The sequence below is a fragment of the Kogia breviceps genome, chromosome 4, assembly GCF_026419965.1.
Source record: "Kogia breviceps isolate mKogBre1 chromosome 4, mKogBre1 haplotype 1, whole genome shotgun sequence".
NCBI lineage: Eukaryota > Metazoa > Chordata > Mammalia > Artiodactyla > Physeteridae > Kogia > Kogia breviceps.
Window position 1 is genome coordinate 42824177 of NC_081313.1, and position 25965 is coordinate 42850141.

General features: G+C 39.0%; 1 protein-coding gene across 4 annotated transcripts in view; it reads right to left on the minus strand.

The window, feature by feature from the left end:
- IL6ST (interleukin 6 cytokine family signal transducer) overlaps positions 1-18321 on the minus strand; it is a 51667-nt gene extending 33346 nt beyond the window's left edge. The window contains exons 1-3 of one of the 4 annotated variants that reach the window (XM_059061117.2): positions 18062-18296; positions 7569-7656; positions 3745-3823 (exon numbers count right to left, since the gene is read on the minus strand). In XM_059061117.2, the coding sequence (XP_058917100.1) occupies positions 3745-3808 (64 nt within the window). In that variant the 5' untranslated portion in view covers positions 3809-3823; positions 7569-7656; positions 18062-18296. Of the gene's footprint in view, positions 1-3744; positions 3824-7568; positions 7657-18061 lie in introns of all 4 variants that reach the window. The other 3 variants (XM_067030985.1, XM_067030984.1, XM_067030986.1) reach the window with 3 other exon arrangements.
- Positions 18322-25965: the final 7644 nt, after the last annotated feature.

Here is a 25965-nt window from a genome sequence, read left to right on the forward strand (position 1 = left end):
AAAAGAGTATTTTAATTTAAATAAAGGTATTTAATAAAGTTAGCTGGGATATTCATGTAGGCAAGATGAAGAACTGTGGATTAGAATATACTGTAACAGATATTAGGGGCTTTCCTGGTGGCTCAGTGGTTAAGAATCCGCCTGCCACTGCAGGGGACACGGGTTCAAGCCCTAGTTCGGGAATATCCCACATGTTGTGGAGCAACTAAGCCCGTGCGCCACAACTACTGAAGCCCACGCACCTTAGAGCCTGTGCTCCATAACAAGAGAAGCCACCACAATGAGAAGCCCATGCACCACAATGAAGAGTAGCCCCCACTCGCTGCAACTAGAGAAAGCCCACGCACAACAACGAAGACCCAACGAGGTCAAAAATAAAATAAATAAAATAAATAAATTTATTCAAAAAAACAAAAACAAAACAGATATTAGAATGAACATTATGAAACTGCTGATATTTAGCTATTCTTGATCTACAAAAACAGAAATTTCATAGTTTCAAACTAATAGCTTTTTAATTGGTCGATTACTCATACTTAAAAAAATCACTGACTGAAAACGTCAATGAGAGGGAGACTTAAGTAGTATGCTGAAGTGCCTGCCATCAGTCCTTGGGGCAGACTGTATTTTCCAAAGGTCATACCTATATATGTATCCCATTGCACACGCTCAGCTTACAAAGTGACTGATACTCCTTCTACAAAGAAATGGGGTCTGTATTCCCCTCCTGTCCTCAGATCTGTATGGGTGCTTATGCCTGCTCTAGCCAACAGAGTGTGCTAAGTGACTTCCAAGGCTAGATCATCAAAAAAAATACAACTTCTGACTAGCTCTCTTTTTCTCTTGGGACATTTGCCCTTGGAACCCAGCCACATGCAAGGAAGCCAAGGGCACGTGGAGAGACAACGTGTGGTGTTCTGGCCAAGAGCCCCAGCAAAGCCCTCAGTCTACAGCCAGCATCAACACCAGACATATAAGTAAATGAGCCTTCAGATGATTCCAGCCCCCAATCTTTGAATATTTTAGCTGAGGCCCCAGACATCAGAGCAAAGAAGAATCAAGTCTGACTGTGCCTGTCTGTATTCCTGACCCACATAAACCATGAGAAATAATAAGTAATGTCATTTTAAGGCATGAAGTTTTAGAGTAATCTGTGTGGCAGCAATAGATAATGTAGTCCTGTTATTTTCAACATTTTTATCAACAACTTGGGGAAAAACAGAGAGAGACACACACACACACATTTATCAAATCAGCAAAGGACAAAACTATAATGGATTGCCAATAATTTGGATGATAACATTAGGATTCAAAATTATGTTGAAAGATTAGACTGATAGGCTAATGGATTTTGCAAGAGAGAAAATTATCTCCTATTTAGGTTGATAAGAAATAAATATAGAGTGAGGGAGAAATGGTTTAAAAGGTTAACTCATCTGAAAATGATCTGAGAGGACTTCCCTGGTGGTGCAGTGGTTAAGAATCTGCCTGCCAATGCAGGGGACACAGGTTCGAGCCCTGGTCCGGGAAGATCCCACATGCCACGGAGCAACTAAGCCTGTGTGCCACAACTACAGAGCCTGCACTCTAGGGCCCAAGAGCCACAACTACTGAGCCTGTGTGCCTAGAGCCTGTGCTCCGCAACAAGAGAAGCCACCGCAATGAGAAGCCCACACACCACAACAAAGAGTAGCCCCCGCTCGCTGCAACTAGAGAAAGCCTGCGTGCAGCAACAAACACTCAACGCAGCCAAAAATAAATCAAATTAAAAAAAAAAGATGTGAGAATTTTCACTGACTGGTAGGTAGCTTAACATGAAACTATGGTGTATCTTAGTGGGCAAAAAAACTATGCTGCTTTAATAAAAATGATATTCAGGGGCTTCCCTGGTGGCGCAGTGGTTGAGAGTCCGCCTGCCGATGCAGGGGACGCGGGTTCGTGCCCCGGTCCGGGAAGATCCCACATGCCGCGGAGCGGCTGGGCCCGTGAGCCATGGCCGCTGAGCCTGCGCATCCGGAGCCTGTGCTCCGCAATGGGAGAGGCCACAGCGGTGAGAGGCCCGCGTACCACCAAAAAAAAAAAAAAAAAAAAAAAAAAAATGATATTCAGATCAAAGTAAGTAATAAAATCACTATAATCAGACCATGTCTAGTTCTGATACATTTCTTTCTTTCTTAAGTGCATTTTATTCAATAATAATAATAAAATAATAAATATATAAAATAATAAAATAATAATTAATATACTATTATTATCCTTTTTATAATTCTTACTGTGGGCCAGGCACTGCCCAAATGCCTTCTGTGTATTAACTCATTTAATTCTCACAATAACCCTAGGAGTTAGGGACCGTTATTATCCCCATCTTACAGATCAGGAAACTGAGACATAGATTAAGTGACTGGTTAAAGTTTCATAGTTTAAGTAGGAGAGGTGGGATGGTATTATATATATATATATATATATATATATATATATTTTTTTTTTTTTTTTTTTTTTTTTTTTTTTTTGCGGTACTCGGGCCTCTCACTGTTGTGGCCTCTCCCGTTGCGGAGCACAGGCTCCGGACGCGCAGGCTCAGCGTGCACGGCTCCCGGGCCCAGCCGCTCCGCGGCACGTGGGATCCTCCCGGACCGGGGCACGAACCCGCGTCCCCTGCATCGGCAGGCGGACTCTCAATCGCTGCGCCACCAGGGAAGCCCGGTATTATATTTTAAATGTGATATGGGAAACTAAGAGAAGAGTCAGGAGGGTAATCAGCACATATAGATTGGAAGCCAAGTCCTATAAAAGAATAATTAGGATAATTAGGTAAATTTAGTTTGGGGAAGAGAGGGGTTATAGACACAGGAAAGCAGTCCTTCAATACTTGAAGAGTTGAACATGGGAGAAGAAAGTGGGCCTACTATAGAAGGATTTCTAGGATTAACGAGAAAAAGTTACAAGGAAGAAAATTTGGGTTCAAGACTAAGGAAAGAAACAAGGAAAAATTTCAACATAAGATTTGTATCATTTCAAATGTTTAAAAAGAGGCTGCATTCTTGAACTTGAAGAGGGTTTGACTTAGAGCAGTGCTTCTCAAACTATCTGTGGTGAAGGATCAGTTTAGGTTTTCTTCTCCCAATCTTTCACAAACTTATACTTTTGTTTTATATTAATGTTCAATGGGACAAGTCCACTGATCACATGCTTGGATGTCACGGCTATGTAAAACTGTGAAAAGAGTTTCTAAACTTTTAATTTCTGTACTCATCTCATTGTGGACCAATAACAACCAGTTCTCAGACAGGCTGTGGACTAGTTATGAGCAGTACTGCTCTAGGTGACCTCTTTATTCTGTTATCACAATCACCCTGCTGCTCGGTGACACCTTTGGAGTGAAGGTTAAGGAGTGAATTGCTAAAAGTTAACAAATCTCCTATTTCTTTATTTATAAAAACAAACAAAAAAACCCTCTTTTTTCCTTCTCTACGTTAAAGTTACTGTTAGTATAGCTAAACAGGATTTAGGATTACTGAGTAATTGAGTGTTTCAACTCAAATTATACAAATTATAATTTATCAAGAGTATTTTTTACTTCTTAAATTCATTTTTAAGACAACATCATTCTCTCAACAATGATCCTAGAAAGAATAAATATATAAGCATAATTATTTATTCAACATAAGCTTAATTATGTAATTATACAAAAATACACAAACCTAATCTGTGGGGTTGGGAGGTAGGATATTTCATGAACCTTACCTACAGATTCAGTGGTGAGGAAAATAAACAAGGCTTGCACTATCCAAGTTTGCAATGTCAACATCTTGCATAGATATTTCTGTAAAAGATACATGTAATATTATTTTAAATATTTTTACTCTTACTACACATAATAAATTCAGACAATTTCTAAAGCTCTTTTGTTTCCATTGTATAGCTGTTTTCTAAAAGGTGGTAAAATTCTTATGAGAACGCAGAAAACAAGTTGAAGTCTTCAGAATATTTTTCTTTATTCCCACTAAAGTTATGGCTACATAAAATATTACTGGGAAACATAATTTATACTTTAAGGTTAATTAAAAGAGCAATTCTGTTTCTGTATTATGAAGTCTTGCACTATTAGCAAATACTTTGTGAGACTGAGAGCTTCAGAGAGACAAAATTCTACATGGCAAAACCCAGCATTAGCAACTTCAAAAGATAATTGACAAAATGGAGGAAAGAGTTTGTAATTCATAGCCTGACCAAAAATATCTCCTGACATATGAAGAATGCCTACAAATCACTAAAAAAATTCCAACACCTCATCTTGCGTGTTTAGAAGAAAACAGGCAAGATGAGCTGAACAGGCAGTTTATAGAGAAGGAAATACAAGTAACTCAAACATATGAAATGATACTTTCAACCTCACTCATAGTGAGATAAAAATTAAAACAACCCAGATAGGAATGCAAGATGATACAGACACTTTGGAAAACAATTTGGCAGTTCTTTACCAAGTTAAAAGCACATCATAAGCCTCAGCATTGACACTGACAATTATATGAAGTTCAAAAACAGGCTAACTTAATCTATGGTGATAGATCAGAATAGTGGTTCTCTTTTGGAGGGAAGGTGGTAGGAGGACAGAAGGGAGCATTCTGGGATACTGAACATGAGCCATACACTTATGATTTGTGAACTTTATTGTAAATAAGTTGTAGTTAGTAAAAATAATAAAACAAACAAAACTATTACAATATCATTCTCACCTTGAATACTGGCAAAAATATAAAAACTAAAAGTTATCAACAGTGTTATGAGAATATGACATAAAGGCATTCTCATACACTGCCAGTTATAAACTGGCATAACCTTCCCATCAAATTGTACACCTAAAACTATGAATTTTATTGTTTGTAAATGAGACCTCAATTAAAAACAAAAACCCTAACCAGACAAGGTGTATGGCCAATTTTGTGCTATCAGTCAAAATTAAAGTACATGTACATTTGAATCTAATGATTCTACTTCTAGTATGTTATCCTATGAATATGAGCAAAACAACACATGTACAAGGTTATTCACTACAGCATTCTTTTTAATAGTAAAAGGCTGAAGTAACCTAAATGTTCATGAATAGGGGGCTAGGTAAATTATGGCATATCCAAACACAGTATACATGTAGTCATTTAAAAAATGTACAGATATAGAATCATATCTAAAATACACTGCTAAGGTATACAACAGTGTATTTGTTATTTATGGGCAAAAACACAACAAAAAAGGCAAAACATATACTCATTTCCTTATATGTGCATAAAACATCTCTAGAAGGATAAAAATTCAAATACTGGCTGCCACTGGCTGTTTGAGACACTAGAGTGGGAGGGAGACTCTACAGTGTGTTCTTTGTACCTTTTCCAATGTTGTACCCTGTGGCTTCAGTACTTAGAAAATAGAAAATAAATATAATTTAAATAAAAAATACTTAATGTGTATCTCTCCAAGATAAAACTACTAACTTCTTGATGAGGGCCTCATAGTACTACACTTGTAACATAGTATCATTTTACGAAATATAAATACTTTTATACTCCCTAACCAGGTAACAGTCACTCTGTAACAAAATAATTTGATAATGAATTGTTTAGACTGTCTCAGGTAAAGCTATAAAAGAACTAAGTTGCAGGATCCATTTTCCTCCACCTGTTTTATTCCTTACTTCCCAACTTTAAATAGTCCCAGAGTAGAAAAATCTACCATCAAAACAACAGAACAGAAAAATATCTGAGCATGTTGGTAGAGTGGTATGTGGTCATGTTATCCTGACCACCTACCCTACCAAGTACCTTGTTCACACTGTAGAGAGGTTTCCTTATAGTTCTGAAAACTGGCAATCTTTCTATTTATGTACTGTCTTACAACAAAACTCTGAAACAAGAAGTCCCATGAAAGTATTTACGATTACTTCAAAGCAATTAGATTTATGTGAGCAGTGCCATGAAACACAAGTAAAAGGAAAACAGGCAAAGGTAGGTTTCGCATTTTAACAGTTAGAAAGTAATGTTTCCTAATTTTTGAAGGATTGTCATTGAAATGTGATGAAGGAACATCTATTAAGGAACTTGATGTCATAGTCCAAACCTAAGAGATGGAGACACAATAGTACTGATACTATCTAAAAATTATATGCAATATAGTCCACTTCATTTGGGGGCTTATCTTGTTTTAAAATTGATTGAATTGATAGTACTCTGCTTATTTTTCCCCTTTCATTCTGTTGACAGCAGATAATTTAAAATTCTATTATTAGCACTATCCTTTCTCCTCATCTCTTGCAGAATATTCTATGCATATATTATAAGCACATATTGTATATATTGATTTTCCTTGAAATTTGCATGTTATTTTGGAAGGTTCTATGAAGCCAAAACATGACCACTAACCACAGATACAGGAAAGGATTTTTCCAAGAACTGAGCGGTTGTTCTACAGCAGCAATTCCTCAACTATGGTGGTTTCAAAATGGTAATGTGTTGAAAGGAGGCATAAGATGCATCATAAATAATTCACGACTATTAATGTTAAAGTAACAAAGTTTATGGATGATTTAGCTAAAAAATTAGAACAAATCCAAAGCTATCCTTATAGCTGTTCGTTCTTACTTTAATTTCCATGGATTTTTTAAGCGGGAGAAAAAGTAGTGGAGTTTAATTGGTAAATATTTAATAGTTTAACCCTTTATAAATTATTTTTATTCCTATGGATTGTGATTTTTGAGTTTTTCCCTTCTAATTTGATTAAAAAATTAGGATAGAATGAAAAAGAATGAATAATAAATTTAGATTTATGTTGCATGTGAGGAAGACTGTCAGTATAAACTTTATTACTATAGAAACAGTACTACTATAACTGTAGAATAGTAGATGAATTACAACTGCCAAATAGAAGGCAAAGTAATATTTGTTGAATAAATAAGCTGAGCAGGGATCAAGATGGGGAAATTTCAATACGGTACCTTTCACATCATGTCATACACAGCAGTGTTATTATGGATAAATTCGCAGAAAGTCAGTCATGCCTACATTAACTGATTATCAAATTAATTATTTAAAAAGTTATCCAACTCTGTTGTATTCCATTAGTACTAATCATGAATTCATAATAACTAATACTTGTATACTATTTCACATTACACAAACTGCTTTCATGTAAATTATTTCACTCGATTCTCCTAAAAGCCTAGAGAAGCAGGTGGATAGGGCAGGGATCATTATTTTTCTTAAGTTTTTTTTTTTTTTTTTTTTTTTAACAGTAGTTTTAAGTTTACAACAAAATTGAAAGGAAGGTAAGGAGATTTCCCACAGACCCTCTGTCCCTACAAACGTATAGCCTCTTGCATTATTAACATCACTACTTACCAGAATGGTACATTTCACCAAGGATGAACCTACACTGACACACTATAGTCACCTAAAATCTCTAGCTTACTTTAGGGTTCACGCTTGGAATTGTACATTCTTGGGTTCGGAAAGGCAGGGATTAATTATTGGAACTTTACAAAAGAAAAAACAAAAATTCAGACAGGGTAAGGTACTTACCCAAATCACAAAATTAGTAAGTGAAAGAGCAGGGATTTGAAACTAAGTCTTCTGCTTCTAAATGTCATGCTCTTTTCGTTGGGTCTCACTGTAGAGAGAGGAGAGTCTTGTTTAGAAAGATGGTTTTGACAATATTTTTTATATGTGTACTTAAATTCCTACCACATACTGGTCTTTCAGGTTTTAAGAAAGCATCTTATTTTAGATATCTTCTGAGTTTCAGCATAAAGCACTCCCATAAACACTTGTATAAGAGTATTCAAGTATCCTAGTATAGTTTTGCTACGTGCTTGGAAACATTATTGGCTCCCCCATGCTTAATCCAAACCTCCTTGATATCCATGTATGTCACAGACATGTGAAAGGAACATTTTGTTGAATCTGACAAAAGCAGTTAAAGCAAATCTTACACAAAATCATATCTTTTGTCTTCCACTAGCAGTAAGTTAAGGCTACTGACTCCTCAACTGCCAAATTATTATATGCACACAGACGTAAAAATTCATTTAAAAATCTGCTCAGTATTAGGTTAAATTCTAGCATAAGGAGCGGTTGTTCCTCTTTGAAATGTAATAAGATAACTTCAAACTCAGGTAAGGAGTTGAATCCCCCACTATTGTTTCACACACGTTAAACCTTTAATATAATTTAATAACATATAAGAAATTTAATCTATAACAATGGTATTTTAAAATGCAAAGAAAATACATAATTATTTTAAAACTTTCAAATGAATAGGAATTGACAATATGTCACATGAAAATCCCCTATAATCCCATCAAGATAACTGTGAACAATATGGTGTATAATCTTACAAAAGTTTCTATGTATATAACTTTATATTGTATAAATATATACTTTATCAGTCTACAAAAATGGGATCACAATAATATTCTGTAACTTTTTTTTCCCTTAACACTACGTATTGGACATCTTTCTAAGTCAGTACATAAAGATTAATTCCTTGTAGCCTTTGCTCAAATTCACCTTCTCATACAAGTCTTTTCTGACTAGCCTATATTGCATATCCTCCCTTTCCTGCTTTTTTCTCATTAGCACTTAACCTTCTAAAATAGGCTGGCAAACATTTCTTGTAAAGGGCCAGATAATAAATATTTTAGGCTTTGTGGGCCTTCAGGTCTCTGTGACAACTAACTAGTAAACTCTGTTTTTGGAGTGCAAAAGCAGTCAGTAACAGTATGTAAACAAACTGGCATGGCTGAGTTCCAATAAAACTTTATTTATTTATTTTTTCTTTCTTTTTTTTTTTTGCCATACACAGGCCTCTCACTGTTGTGGCCTCTCCCGTTGCAGAGCACAGGCTTTGGACGCACAGGCTCAGAGGCCATGGCTCACGGGCCCAGCCACTCCGCAGCATGTGGGATCTTCCCGGACCGGGGCATGAACCCATGTCCTCTGCATCGGCAGGCAGACTCTCAACCACTGCGCCACCAGGGAAGCCCAAAACTTTATTTATAAAAAAAAATGCATGCTGGATTTGGTCTGCAGACCATAGTTTGCCAACCCCTGTTCTGAAATACTATTTAATTAACTTATTTTGCTTATAGTCTATTATGGGTTGAGTTGTGCCCCCCAAAAGGTATGTTGAAGTCCTAACACCCAGTACCTCAAAATGTGACCCTGTTTGGAAATAAAGCTGTTACAGATGTAATTAGATGTTAACATGTCATAGCGGGGGGCTTTCCTGGTGGCACAGTCGTTAAGAAACTGCCTGCCAATGCAGGGGACATGGTTTTGAGCCCTGGTCTGGGAAGATCCCACATGCCGTGGAGCAACTAAGGCCGTGTGCCACAACTGCTGAGCCTGTGCTCTAGAGCCTGCATGCCACAACTACTGAGCCCAAGAGCCACAACTACCGCGCGTAGAGCCCGTGCTCCACAACAAGAGAAACCAGCCCAGTGAGAAGCCCGTGCACCGCAATGAAGAGTACCCCTGCTCACAACAACTAGAGAAAGCCCGCGCACAGCAACAAAGACCCAATGCAGCCAAAAATAAATAAATTTATTAAAAAAAAAAAAAAAAGATGTCATACTGGAGTAGGGTGGGGCCCTACTACAATATGACTGGTGTCTGCTATGAGACAGAAATACACAGTAAGAATGCCATGTGACAACAGAGGCAGAGATTAGAGTGATGCAGCTGTAAGCCAAGGTATGTCAAGGACTATCAGCTACTACCAGAAGTTATGAAGAGGCAATGGATTCTATCCAGAGTCTCAGAAGGACTTTTGGTCTCCAGAACCTTAAAAGAATAAATTTGTTTTAAGTTTGCGGTACTCTGTTATAGCAGCCCTAGGAAACTAATACACTGTTTGTGTCCCAAAAATAGAATGCGAGCAGATGAGGTAGGAAATTTTGTATGTTTTGCTCCTTGCTATATTCCTAGTATCTAAAATCATACCTAGCATAGTTTAATTTGGGTCTTTTTCATATCTTCCATAACTCTACTTTTTGAACATATAGAACACAGTTATGGCAACTGCTTTACTGTCTTTGATAATTATAACGTGTGTCAGCTTTTGGTTAGTTTTGATTAACTGAATTTTCTCTAATACATATATTTTCATGCTTCTTTGCATACCTGCTAATTTTTGATTAAATGTCAGACATTGTGAATTTTACCTTGTTGTGTGTCGAATACTTTTGTATTCCTATTAAAGATTCTTGAACACAGAATCCTGTCCTGTTCCAGGACACAGTTAACTTACTTGAAAACAATCTGATCCTTTCAGGTCTTGCTTTTAAAGATAAGTTGGGTGGGATTGGAGCAGTGCTTATTCTGAGACTAATTATTCCCTACTACTGACACAAGACCCTTCTGTGTACTCTATCCAATGTCTCATGAATCAAGATGGTTTCCAATCTGGCTGGTGAGGACAGGCACAATTCCTAACCCTGTGGAATATTAAGCACTGTTACCTCTAATCCTTTCAAGAGCTTCTTTCTCAGTAGTTTCTTTTTTGCTGTTGTTGTTTTGTTTGCTTTGTTTTGGCTGCACCTCATGACATGTGGGATCTTAGTTCCCTGAACAGGGATCGAACCCACACGTGATGCAGTGGAAGTGTGGAGTCTCAATCACTAGACTGCCAGGGAAGTCCCGGCAGTTTCTTTATATGCATGCACTCAGCTAAATAACTGAAGGGGACTCTGAAGCTTTCAAGAATTCTCTTGTTTCAAGAGTTTCAAGATTCCCCAGTATTCTGTACTATGAACTCCAGCCATCTTCTTCAATTCAAAGAGTATCCACTGAGCTTAGCCTAGATTTCGACAACCTCTGACATGGTTTGGAAACTCTCTCAAGGTAGTATGCTAGTTCAATCATAGTATCTACCTCATTTGTTTTCCATCTCACAAGATCATTGCCTTTCATCATCCAGTGTCCAGTGTCTTGATTATCACTGTTCTATGTATTTTTTTCTGTTTTATGGTTGTTTCAGACATGAGGGTAAACCTTATCCTTGTTTCCCCATTTTGGCCAGAAGTTGCAGAGTCATTTGGATACCAAATCAAACAAGGATTGCACAAGAAAACTTATTGTCAAACTATTATGAATTGGTGTGAAAAAGCCTAAATAAAACATCTGCAAATTTGTTCTAGCAATGCATTTAAAAGAAAAAAAAAAACCCATAAATACTAACAAGTATTTTGCCTAAAAATACAAGTATGGTTCAACATGATAAGAGATACCAATGTTATCCACTATATTTTCTACTAGATTAAAGACAAAAATAACAATCATTCCACTAGATGCTTGAAAAGCATCTGATAATATTCAACAACTGTTCAGCTACAATTTTTAAATAACAACAAAGTATTAGAAAACTAGACTGAAAGAGACCATCTTTATATTCATGAAGTAGATAAGAGGATGGACTCTGTAATCAGACTGCCTGTATTCAAATCCAAGCTCCTCTACTTTTTGTAAAACATCTTAGGCAAGTTATTTAATATCCCTAATTTTCATTTTCCTTATCTGTAAAATAAGGATAACCACACCACCTACTTTCGTAGGACTTTTGTCAAGATTAAATAAGTCAGGGGAGGGGGAAGGGTAAGCTGGGACGAAGTGAGAGAGTGGCATGCACATATATACACTACCAAATGTAAAACAGATAGCTAGTGGAAGCAGCCACATAGCACAGGGAGATCAGCTCAGTGCTTTGTGACCACCTAGAGGGGTGGGAGGGAGACACAAGAGGGAGGAGATATGGCGATATATGTATATGTAGAGCTGATTCACTTTGTTATAAAGCAGAAACTAACACACCATTGTAAAGCAATTATACTCCAACAAAGATGTTTAAAAAAAAATTAAACAAGTCAGTATACACCAAGTGCAGTGTAGTATACAGCTGCCACATACTACATACTTAATAAATGCTAACAGCTGTTATCAGTGCAACTCTTGGTGTTGCTGCCACAGTACTTTATCAGAAACCTATAGTAAACATCACATATATATATATATGTATATATATATATATATATACATATATATATATACTTTTTTTTGGTGGTACGCGGGCCTCTCACTGCTGTGGCCTCTCCCTTTGCGGAGCACAGGCTCCGGACGCGCAGGCTCAGCGGCCATGGCTCACGGGCCCAGCCGCTCCGCGGCATGTGGGATCTTCCCGGATCAGGGCACGAACCCGTGTCCCCTGCATCGGCAGGCGGATTCTCAACCACTGCGCCACCAGGGAAGCCCAAACATCATATTTAAAGATAAAAATTAGAGGCATTCCTATTAAGGTCAGGATTCAAACAAGATGCTTGATGTCATCACTTATTCAACATTGTTCTAGAAGGCTTAAACAAAAATATAATAAACAAAAAAACAAGATACAAAAATGGAAAAAGAAAAACTTGTAGATGATATGAAAACAAAGAGAATCAAATAACGAACTATTAGAACCACTGAGAGTTTAACATAACAGCTGAACAAAAGATCACCAAAAACCCCTCTCTCAGCAATAACCAGTTAGAAAATGTAATAGAAAAAAATCCTATTGACAACAGCATCAAAAACTAAACTATATCTAGGAAAAACAATTAAATCAGAACAATGCAAATAGTTTATAGAGAAAACTATAAAACTTCACTAAAAAGTTCATTAGTAAGACTTAAATATCATGGAATAAATATATGGGGGGGAGATATCAGTTCTTCACAAATTAATATATCAATGCAATACAATTTTAATCCAAATTGCAAAGTGGTTTACTTTACAAACCAATTTAACATTTCACATAAAATACTAGCAAATGGCCAAAAGCCAATTTTCAAAAAGAATAAACAGAATACTTGATGTACCATCTATTAAGATATACTATCGGGCTTCCCTGGTGGCGCAGCGGTTGAGAATCCGCCTGCCGATGCAGGAGACACGGGTTCGTGCCCTGGTCCGGGAAGATCCCACATGCCGCGGAGCAACTAAGCCCGTGAGCCATGGCCACTAGGCCTGCGCGTCCGGAGCCTGTGCTCCGCAAGGGGAGAGGCCACAACAGTGAGAGGCCCGCATACCGCAAAAAAAAAAAAAAAAAAAAAAAAAAAAAAAAAAAAGATATACTATCAAGTTATAGTAATTAAAACATGGCATTGGCATAGGAATAGAAAATTAAATCAAGTACAAAGCAAAAAGTACAGAAACAGACCCAAATATATGTAGGAATTTAATATCTTATGGAAAAAAAAGCTACTGGTATCACTGGGGAAATAAAGGACTATTTAATAAATAGTATTGCGACAACTGGCTCCACAAGCAAAAAAATAAAGAGCCCTACTTCATCACATACACTCCAAATTGATTAAGGACATTAACGCAAAAGTAAAATTGTACGACTCCTAGAAGAAAATACAGCGTATGCTTATGACCTTAGAGTTAGAGCAGGTCTTTTACAAATTATCTTTGACTGTTTGAGATCTATGAAAAGGTTTAAAGAGTACTTTGATGACCACCCACGTTCTCACCATAGCTTAAGAAATAAAACATTAAAATACAGTTTAAGCCAAATAAACAGTTCTTGCCCTTAAGTTCAGTTTAGAGAGGTGGAATATGCACAGGGTGCTACAGGAGCATAAAGAATACCCAATTCAGACAGGGTCCAGGACAGCCCATCATGAAATAAGAGTAAAGGTTTTCTGGACAGAGACAGTAGCATACACATGAACTATACACCATCTTTGACGCTATAACTGTAGATTACCAATGGCAAAATCCCAGAACATGCCAGTCTACAAACCAGAGCTGTGCTGTCTGAAACATTTTGTGTTAGGGGGAGTGCATAGGGGAACACATACAACAGAACATCCAAACAAAAACAGATTGTGCAGAAGACCAGTATGAAATGCATTATTCAGAAGTAATGATAAAACTAATCTACCTTAGAGCAAAGGATGAAACTGATTAATCTGGATCAAGAGCAAATGAAAATTTGGAGGCTGAATATTCAAATTTTAACAGGGCAACAGATTTATTGTGCTGAAAGGAATGAAGCTCTTGCTATGGATATGTATACTTCAGCTTTAAAACAATCTATACTATAGCCACATTTCAAGAGATGTAGCTTTCTTACTCATGTCAATTGGTTAACACTTCTCATTAAATCTCACTAAGATATACTAGATAGAATAAAAAAGAGACTGTAGCCATTGTGACAATATCACAAGCATTTCTGAAGCATTTCACATTGTTGACTACCTCTGCTTTCTGAATTTCTCATATCTCTTGGTTTCTATGTAACCATATCATGTGGTTATATTCTTTCCTTTATTTACTTTACTGTCTCCTTCAATGAATTCTTTGCTAGGTTTTATCTTCTGGCTATGAATGTACCCAAAAGTATCTGGCATCTACTATTCTTTTAAAATACCAACTTCTTCAAAAATGTATGACTTCAACTACTGCCTTCACACAAAATAATTTCAAATATTCTGAATGAGAACTTTCTCCTAATTTATGTATCATCATCCTGGATATTCTGCCTCTGACTCAAATAAGTTTAACAGGTCTAAAAATAATGTACACATATACACATACTCATGCCCACAAAAATACATAAATGCATGCACTTTAAAAAATAAAAATCAAAGTACTTTTTTTCCCTCATCTAAAAAGTCTCCCTTCTTGAATTTCCTACGATGATGGGGTCCATCATTGTCTCTTGCCTATCCATTACATTCTAGCTTTTCTCAGTTACAAATCTTATTCAGTTTTCCTTTATGATCCTTCCCACTTGTTTTTTCTTTTCTACCCTCCACCATGACCAACCTAATTTAGGCACTGCTCACCTCAATACTTATAACTGCCTTCCTGCTTCTAGTCTCTTTCTTCCCTCCAAATCATTCTGAACATTATTATTGATGGATGAAATCTCTCTAAACATACTTTAAACTTGTCACTCTTTTCCTCAAAAGCTTTTTAAAGGGTGAATAATAATGCCAAATATTTCAGCTATTTAAGAACCTAAAAATTTGGTTTCAGTGTGCCTGCCCGATCTATCTTCTTCAATATTTAAATCTATTCTAAAAAAACCAAAACCCTCTACTCAGATTTTGCCCTCAAGCTCTAGAGAAAACAGCGAGCAATCTGGTTTCTACTCTGATCATGCTGAAATTATTTTTGTAGTTTCCCAAATGCAAAGCAAATATTTAAGCTCTTCATTTTACTTGACTTCACCATGCCATACACAATTTGGTCTTACCTTTTATCATGCCAGCTACCCCTACAGACTTTAAGCTCAAATCACAGCAAACCACTAGACTTTCTCTAACACACTTTACTATTTCAGAGTTTGGGCTTTTACAAATGCTATTCCTTAGCTCTAGAATGTCTTTCTCCAAACTCTTCTGCACTTTTTATATCTCAGATGAAACATCATCTCTTCTGTGGAATTCCCCCCCACTCCCACAAACATCTTTGCTCCCAATGCACTCGTATACAGTTTCCTAACAGGATTCACAACACTGTATTGTAATTTTTGTTTATATGTCTTGATATCCTGAGAATCTAACATACTCTGAAGCACACAGCAGACAATTAAGAGTGGGTTTTAAAAGACCTTCTAGAATGGCCATATTATTCTAGTTAACTGTCTGTCACTCAAGTATACTATATGAAGAGGTAGTATATTTACCACCCTTAGGAGCTCAGATTCTGAAGCCAGGCTGTCTAGGTATAAATTCTGGATCTACCAGTTAATAGCCATGTGGCACTGGGAGAGTTAATTAAGCTCTCTATGCCTGGGTTTCCTTCTTTATAAAAGGAGAATAGTAAGAATAGTAAGGTTATGAAGATTAAATGAATATAAGCAGAGTGTTCAAAACAGTGACTGATAGAAAATAAGCATTACACATATATTGACTATGATAATTACTATACCTTGATTATTTCTGACCCTTTCCACAAATACCTCTATTGGAATGGGCTCCTTTCATTTTTCCCGTTATCCAAATGTTACCCAGGTTTCAAGGCTGACCTCTGTTAAATCTTTTGATCCTTTCAACTCTTAAATGGTTACTCCCTAATTTAAATACCTATAGCATCTTCTGTATCACTCTGCATATAATTAAAACTGCCTTGCATCCTTGTCATTTTTCACAAAATGTCTACCCAATTTCTGTAAACTCTTTGAAGGTCCTAAGGACGACCCATGCATCTCTGTATGTTCCGACAGCAAGTACTAAGTGCTTAGTATTTGTTATGTAAAATAATAAAGCTCAGTAGAAACTTCAACTCTGATCAAAATGTCTCTGCAATCAAAGAAATGGAGAAGACTGTGAGAACATTCCATGCTTCTCTAAGAGCCAAGTTGCAAACGTATTAGCGCCAGGGAATTCTGACTCCCATTAAAATAAGCGGCTCTGAAATAGCTTCTGGGAGAAAAAAAACCCTCCCTACAGAAGAGTTTTGGGGAGTTCTTAAGTTCCAAACCAAATTGTAGCAGTGGATCCTCTATGAAAAATGTGTTAACATGACACAGTGACTGATTGAGAGTACAGGATTTGCAATTACATATATCTAGGTTTCACAGGGACTCTGAGCTTCAGTTTCCTTCTCTATAAAGTGGGTACTGTAACACCTACTTAACAGGTATATTATAATCGACATCCACCCTAACGTTGAACTGAAATGCAAATTCCCTTGGAAAATTTTTAAATGAACTGAAAACACGGCAATTCGTAAATAACTGAACACATTTTTCATTACCTAAGAAAATATTAAATTAGCTGTGCATTTATAATATTCTAAATTACCTATGAGAAAATTAAACAAGTGTTGTCAATAATATGGAATTGGGGTGAAAGAAAAATTGTACTACGAAATTTATCCTCCTTTTCTGACACTTTCTTCATCCTATAATTTTTTTCTTCCACTTCTAATTAAAAACAAGTGTTCAAAATTGTCCTCAAAGAGAAACATCTGGAAAGCACAATTTAACTTAATAGCAAGTTGATTCTAACATTGTAGTATTCCAGCTTACAGTTAAAAAATACTTCCAAATAGGAATTAACGTGAATTTAAGAAATTATGATAATGGCGAAAAGCTCATACGATGATCTGAGTAATTTCAAATTAAGAGTTGTTCCAACTTGTAGCTGGCAGTCACATAGTCTAAAGGGTTTGTTTACAGCACAGACTAAATCAAACACTCTAATCTTTTAGAATATTCATCCTGGCATTCTAACAAATAACTATTTTAAAGCAGTATAATCGCTGAAATGCCCTATACTACACAAATTAAACCGAAATGGGTTTCCTTCTGAAGAAAAAAAGAAAAGAAAAGTGGGAGGTCTTATTTTTAAGCTGTGATATTGTTTTCAGTTTGAAAAAATACTGAAAAACAGAACCTTGCTACTTGGAATAATCTTTAAACTTGGGGGAGGGGGTGAGAGAATTTAAAAAGACAGAATTCGGCGCCTTTACGATACAGTGGTATGCGGGGTTCATTACGGCCAGGCCAGGTAAGCGATCAAAAGAAGAAAAGAGACATTAACTTGGAAATTGTATAAGTATGGTGTAACTTCCAGCAACGTTGAAACGTTACCATTTAAGTATGAAAAGACAGCTTTGGGGAAAGAAAATTCACCTCCGAGTTGAAAATGAAGGGTCAAGTGCGGGACTAGTGGAATTTAAGGCGAGATGGAAAGAGGACTGGGGAAAAACTGGGGATTTGGTAACCAAAAAGGGGTATGGTCGCGCGTGTGTGTGTGTCCAGAAGGGCGTGTGTGTGTGTGTGTGTGTGTGTGTGTGTGATAAAGTTCTGGAGATCAAATTCGGAGGTGTGGGAACAAGGAGAGGAAGGAATGTGGGGATTTCCAGGCTGGGATAACAAGAAGTTTGGGGCGCGCGCTGTCGGGGAGCCCCTCTCCCGGAGAAGGGTGGCCCCCTCGAGTGCCAGGTCCCCTGGCCCGCCCCGACGCAGCCCTCTCCCTCCCGCTACACGGCCCTTCAACGCGACCACGGCCCCTCCTCACCTAAAGGCCGCGGTGACTCGCTCCTCCGCGTGTCCACAGTGCACTTCCCCCTCGGCGCCAGGCTGGGCCGGGCCCGTCAGCCGGCAGCGGCGGCCCCCAGCTCAGCTGCGTCCGTGCGTTCCCCACCGGGCTCCACAGGCCTCTAGGCTCCTGGCCCTGGACTCGGGTCACTCCCGGTTCCTTCCCGCAGACGCGGCACGCGGCCCTCCTCCCGCGGCGGGGAGACGCGCCCCCTGACCCCGCCCCGCGGCGCCCCGTAACGCCCCGCCCCCGGACTTGGGATCTGTAAACTGATTGGCGTCCGCGAGACCCGACGCGCGCCAGCATTGGCTCAGCAGCTGCCCGAAGGCGACGGTGAGGCCCTCCGAGCGGCTGCGATTCCCGTAACGCGGTTCCCGGCGTCCCGGATTCGGGTCGCTGTGTTCGTGTGGCCTCTCCCAGACGAGATAGAAGGGTTGTCCCCACCTCCTCTCTGCAGGCGGAAGGAGCAGAATGTTCCATTTTTCCGTGTAATAACGGAGTCGTGAACTGAAGTCCTGGTGCTGCCCGCGCCTGCCGTCCTCCCTTCTTGCCGCAGTCTCTTCGGTCTCCCTTCGAGGCCTTCCCCAGGGTACTCAGAGCCGCTAGAGGCGTGGGAGCTCCTGAGGGAAAGTGAAGCGCTCGGTGGCCATGACTCCACCGAGATTACCGCAGATTGTGGGCGGCTTCGGTCCAAGTCTTATGTAAACGAACCTTGCCGCGATATATATTTTTAAGTTAGTAAATGAGTTTGGGTGTGATTGATCAATGAACCCCAGAGTTGGTGACACGCCAAGAAACTAGTTTTTCTTGCGGTTTGTACCTCCCAATCTGTGACAAAAATACCGAGTAAAAACCAATTTCGTTAAAAACCCCTTCTTCCCCGCTCGTGGTCCGGAAAATGAACCTTCAGGCTCATTTTTGATAGTTTTTTTCCAAAGTAAGATGAGAAGCTTAAAAGATAAGCGTGTGTGTGTGTGTGTATGTGTGTGTGTAAAGAAACACACCCAAGGCCAGAACCTTTTGTGGAAGAATGGCAGACTATAGGAGGGCAATAATAGCTCAATGGACCTGAACAAATTATACCCATAAGTTAACAAAATTATAAGGTCCTTCATTATATTGGGGATTCAGATAGAGTAAAGCACAGACCAAATTATCATCTCTTAGTTGATCAGATGATTTTTAAAAGACACAGAAAAGTGGGCCTGCTACGTGTCTAGTGCTAAGGGAGTCCCAGGCAAGCTTGGGGTTGGGGCTGCAGGAGAGACAAAGCTCCACTGTGTTCTACTCTTGCTGCTCCCTGTCATCCTGTTATCTAACCTGTAGAGAGTGACTGGATTGTATTGTAGCTCTGCCATTTATGGAGGTGTTTAAAACAAACTTATAAAATGTTAAATTGGGGAGGAGATAAATTAGGAGTTTGGGATTAACATATACACACTACTACCTGTATATACAATAGATAACCAATAAGGACCTACTGTATAGCACAGGGAACTATACTCAATATTTTGTAATAACCTATAAAGGAAAATATCTGAAAAAGAATACATATAGCTGAATCACTTTGCTGTACACCTGAAACTAACACAACATTGTAAATCAACTATACTTTGAAAAATTAAAATAAAAAAAGTTGTTAAATTAAAAGTTTTATTTAGATCTATTGGACATTTATTTAGGGACAATGTGTAGAGGTTAAATGTACCTTCTGTTTCCAAATTGCCTGGGTTTGAATCCTGGTGCTGCTACTTCCCATGTCTATGATCTTGGGCAGGTCTTCTCAGATTTTTCATCAACCAAATGAGAATAATGGTACCAACCTAACAGGATTGCTATGAGGGTTAAATGAATGAAAATACATGAAGTGCTTGGCACATAGTAGGTGCTCAGTAAGTGTCAGCCGTTATCATTATTGAATGTGCTTTCTTGACCTTTTTGTATTGCAGTGTATATTGAAAATGATGATTCTTCTCTGGCACAGGGAGAAGATAGAGGGGAACAGTATCTCACAGCACACTAACCTGCCTTGTGCACTGGTCAGGAAAGCAAAGGACTGAGTTAGTTCTTTTGTGGATATCTTTGCATTGGCTAACACTAACCCGTAAGAAACTCACATTTTGTGGAGAATGGTTAAAGTCGTAGGTTAAAACAAAGAAACAAGGGCTTCCCTGGTGGTACAGTGGTTAAGAATCTGCCTGCCAGTGCAGGGGACATGGGTTTGAGTCCTGGTCCGGGAAGATCCCACAGGCCGCAGAACAACAAAGCCCGTGCACCACAACTACTGAGCCTGTGCTCTAGAGCCTACAAGCCACTACTACTGAGCATACCTGCCACAACTACTGAAGCCTGCGCACTTAGAGCCTGTGCTCTGCAACAAGAGAAGCCACCCAATGAGAAGTCCGTGTACCACAATGAAGAGTAGCCCCTGCTCCCTGCAACTAGAGAAAGGCTGCGCGCAGCAACGAAGACCCAATGCAGCCCAAAATAAATAAATACACATTTAAAAACCAATGAATCAATATTGGAGAAAGATTTTTCAGGACAGCAAGAGCCGATCTCTCCTTGGCTGGAATTAGATGACTCTGCAGATACCTCTGTAGGGTACTGGTCCTGAAACAACCACTTTCAGGATAAAGATTTGTCATTAGCACGCCCTGTCAAAATGCAAAGATAAGTGGGGAAAAGAGACATATCAATTGAGAACTTTCCATTTGTGCTTTGGGACTTATTCAGGATTTTAGATGTGTCAGCAGCAGAGGGGGAACCTGTACAGTGAGAGGGCAACAAGAGGACACTGAGGTTACTTGAGAGTAAATGAACAAAGCTAGGGGAAAATGCTACAGAACAAAGGTGATAAATGTTGAAGACAAACTCTGCCTGCTTTGCTATTTGCGTAAATCTGGCCCTGACCAGGATGGCCATTTACTTCCTTGCCTGTGCCCATTTGTGTTTCTGAAACTCTGTGTCAGCCTTGAATTATCCTCCTGTCCCACATCAACCTAATGATTTCAGCATCCATGATAATAACTCAGTTAGCATGCTGACCTCACAATTTCTCATCCTTCTCTTTTTCAGTCACCTTCAACTTCACTCTAATATCAGGAACCCACAGATGTAGCCACACCTTGAAGCCAGTCATCAGATGAAATTACTCCATCTGCAAAATTTTGGCTTGTCAGTTTCCCTCTCTACCCACAGCCACCTACCCTCTACCTCTCTTACTTACTCCCACTGAGTCTGTAGTTTGTCCTCAGTGTGACCTCCAATCTTTGTTCTCCTAGTTTATCAGTTTTTTCCCACCTTCTTTTATCTTCCCAAACTCTGAGAACCCTTTTATCAACCATTTTAGCTGCACTCTCACTAGTGTCTTTAATTCCCTTGACCTTCAGCCATGTTTACCTTGTCAATGTTATTTCCTAACTATTTCCCTTTTTCTTGAACTAGCAACTCTATCCCAACATTTATTCTTAGTGCAGAATCTTGTTTCATTATTCCCTGGAAAAACCAAGACCATCATTTGTGAGTATCCTCTTTTCCTCTAAGAGGAAGAACAATCTTATTCTTTTAAAAGATTTCCTCCTAAGTTCTTGGTCCTGCCTTTACCAGGTTCAGTCCCCTAGTTTTATATTTTTCGTTATTAGCATAAAATACCTTAGAAAATTTTAAAAATTAAATATTTACTCAAAGAGTTGGGGACAGCTTTTCTCTATGTGTTAAAATCTTTGTAACCTAATAACATCTAATTCACTGAACAGAATTAAAAGTAATTAATTCAATATATGTTTCAAAAAAATGAAGCATCTTAAGGCACATTATAATCCACTTAATAAAATAAGTTTGGAATGAAATATGAACTTAAATCAAGTTGTAAGTAAATTTCCAAGCTAGAAAACAGGAAAAATTCATTTCATAGCAACAAAACTTAGCAACATTATGACTCTGTTTCAAAAATACTACTGAATACAAAACTACAGTAACCAAAAACATTGTGATATTGGTACAAAAACGACATATGGATCACTGGAACAAAATAGCCCAGAAATAAATCCACACACCTATGGTCAATCTTCCACAAAGGAAGCAAAAATATACAATGGAGTAAAGTTTCTGCTAACTTCTCAATTTTAAAATGATAGTCATAAAACTATGGTATTATAAGTCTGAATAATGGTCACCAACAACTATAAGTGGCCTTCCAATAACTAGAAGGGAGGAGGAGGGGCTTTTTGAGGTTCTGGTCATGTTCTGGTTCTTGATCTCGATGCAAGTTATGTGGCTGTGTTCAGCTTGTGAAAAATTTTCAAGTTGTACTCTTTTAGCATACTCATTTTTCTGAATATATATTATTCTTCAGTAATATTTTTATTTAAGTCTTTAAGCTATTTTGAGTTTATTTTTGTGTATGGTGTGAGGCTGTGTTCTGACTTCATTGCTTTACATGTGGCTGTCCAACTTTCCCAACACCACTTGTGGAAGAGACTGTCTTTACTCCAAAGCAGGGAATCCAGTCAAGCTGTGCTCAGAATACTGACCCACAGAAACTGAGATAAATGTGTGTTGTTTTAAGATGCTAAGTTATACAGCATAGAAGACTAATACAGCAGGCAAAAGTTGAAAGCTATCCATGTAAATGTTCATAATGAATGTTATTTTTACACATTCAAATCAAGCAGTTCTGAAGTCAATAAGAAGATCTGTATCTGGTGAAGGAAATTATATCAAACAGGAGGCTGCTCTGATGTCCTGAAGACCCAGGAATTAAGGGGATCTCAACCATTCCAATTTATTCAGTTTATTTTTTTTCCATAAACATTTATTGAGTATCAGCTATGTGCCAGGCACTGAGATTTGGATCTAAACAAGACTTACATGTTGTTCTTCCCTCAAAGTCTAATGAGAGAAAGAGAGAGATAAATAAACCAGCAATTTTAGTAAAGTCATAGAGCATTCTATATAAGAGCATTCTGGGAGTGCTCCTGCATGAATACTTCAGGAACTGGGGATTGTAAGAACTCTGTGTTTATCTCTTCCTCCAATCTTACGTCCTCAGACCTTGTGGTGGATTAAAGATGGCCACAAATTCTTTAATACTCCTCTGTGGAAGACGAGGTCTATTTCCCCTCCTCTTTAACTTGGGTAGTTTTGAGTGCTGCACTGATTATTAAATAGAGTACAGAAAAAGTGACACTATGGCAGTTCGCGGGGCTAGCCTTAAGAGGAGCTTTTGCCTTGGTCTCTAGAAGTCCTGAGCTATCGTGTAAGAAGTCCCACTACCTTGTTAGACCATGTGAGAGTGCTGAGGCGACATGGAGAGGGACAGCGGCCCAGTTGTCCCGGCACCAGGCGTGTAAATAAAGCCATCTTAAAACTTCCAGACTGTATCAACTGCCAGGTGAATTCTACTGTGATGCCAATCAGGGCTACAGAGAGCGGAAGAATTGCCTTGCTGAGCCCTGCTCAAATTCCTGACCCATGAAATTGTGAGATATAGTAAAATGTTTGTTGTTTTAAGTCACTAAGTTTTGTTAAGGATCAGTAAATAACCAGAATGAAACTCTCAAATCCATCATGCACAATGCTGAAAATGTGACCATCTTATTCTTTGAAGGTCTGTCAATGCCTTCCTATCACCTTAGCCCCTTTTGTATGTCATAAAAATCCTCCTTCACCTAACCTCTACTCACTTCTCCAGCCTTATCTCTAATATAACCTCTAACTCCTGGCTGTCACATTACCAATTTGCTAATGGTTCCTGGGCCAGCCTCCAGTATACTGTTTCCTGCTTCCATGGCAAAGAAAGAGCTTATGCTGCTCCCTTGGCCTATCATCGCCTTCTTCATTTTCTTCATTTAACTTGATCACCTTTCTTCAGTGTCTTAGGGGTTATGTCCTCCTTCCAGATGTCTTTTCTGATTTCTCCCTGCTCTAGGCCCTGAGAAACTCACAGTAAAAGAATGCAAATGAGGGACTTTCCTAGTGGCGCAGTAGTTAAGAATCCACCTGCCAATGCAGGGGACACGGGTTCGAGCCCTGGCCTGGGAAGATCCCACATGCCATGGAGCAACTAAGCCCGTGCGCCACAACTACTGAGCCTGCGCCCTAGAGCCCATGAGCCACAGCTACTGAGCCTGCATGCTGTAACTACTGAAGCCCACGTGCCTAGAGCCCATGCTGTGCAACAGGAGAAGCCACCGCAATGAAAAGCCCGTGCACTTCAATGAAGAGTAGCCCCCGCTCTCTGCAAGTAGAGAAAGCCCATGTGCAGCAACGAAGATGCAATGCAGCCAAAAATAAATAAATTAATTAATTTAAAAAAATGAATGCAAATGATTCCAGGTGATCTCCTCTACTTCCTTTTTTCCAGAGTGAGCTAACTTCTGGGTCATTAGGAGAGGGCTTCTGTCCTCAGTCCTGACATGCCCTGGCATCTGTTGAGATGAACAATAGCCTTATGTGGCTCTTAGGTGTCATCACTGCCACATTAGGCACCTATGGAGATGTCTTTGGCCCACCTGGACTCTGGATATACATTCCATGCCACTTCCCACTTTCACGACTCATTGTCTTGACTATGTAGCCTCTTGCTCTTCTCTTGCCTATGCCTCTCTGGGGCTGCTAGAGATTCAAAGGGGCTGCCTCAGGCTTTCCTTACCTATGGCACTCCGAGTGGCCATCTTTAACTTACTACTGTCACGATATTGTGGGCTAAGAAACATCTGCTAGGCTGCTGCCTCCCAGGATTTCACATGGTAACAGATCCCCAACATCATCATGAGCCTTCATCATCTTTCCCCACCTTAGATCTAACCTCAAGGTAAGGGGCATGGTGGAGGACCTTTTCTTACAGCTTCAGTACCTCAAGTTCTCTTGCTTACCCTCATTTATCCCCTTTTGTGCTCCTCAACTTGGAAAGTCTCTATCTAGGCTGGAGGTGGGGGTGGGTGGGAGGTTGATGTTATCAGAAGGGACAATTAAAACTGGTCAGCAAACACTCTTCCCAAATCTCTGCGGTATACCTGGACCAAGGCTTCTGAACTTGGAAGAGTTTGACACCTTTATTCTCTGCTAATGATGTGCTAATTTTTCTAAAGCAATAGGGGAAAGTTAGTAAATAGGGGAATGCAGAGAGAAAAAGCATAATTTGGAGTGAATACTAAAATATCTTGATACACCAGAATGAAGTTTTTGCGCTTCCAAATCTATGCTGCCTCTTCTCAGATTGGCCAAGACAGTCATAGGTAAGAAACCCCAAACTGGAATGAAGAGTGTCTACTTCTTTAGTCGGATTTCTGCCATGTGGGTAGTGAGAAGGGAGAGATCAACTAGATGAAAACTTGCTTTCAAGTACCTGGGGCCAGAGCTTAGAACTGGATATTTTCCCAGGGGTTGATTGACTTGGGAGCTGAGCCTCATAGGTCAAGTAGAAATCCCAGTGACATTCAAGGTAGCCCACACTCTCTATTGTGGTAAATAAAGGGAAAAACTAAAAAAACCTACCTGGCACTGAACTTCTTTTGGTGGCTAGCTCAGTTCTGCGTTGTGTAGCTGTGGGAGGGAAGGTCACTGCTACATGTCTCTGCCGCTTTGGCTCTTTCTTCATGCCTTCCTTTCTCCTACACCCTCTTACCTCTTAACATCATTATCGTGGATGTTTTCCCATATACAGCCTTCTTCTGCATGCATGAAGGCAGAACAAGAAATGAAAGAATGAGCAATAGCTCCCGTGTGTTTACCTGTAATGGTAGGAGGTGGGAAGGAAGCTGAGTATGTCTTTAAATCTGTCTAGAGTCTAGCTGCAGATGGGCTAAAGAACCCAACCTCAAATGCAGGAAACTATTCAAAACCATTTAGTCTGTGATTTTGATTTTTTTTAAAAAAAG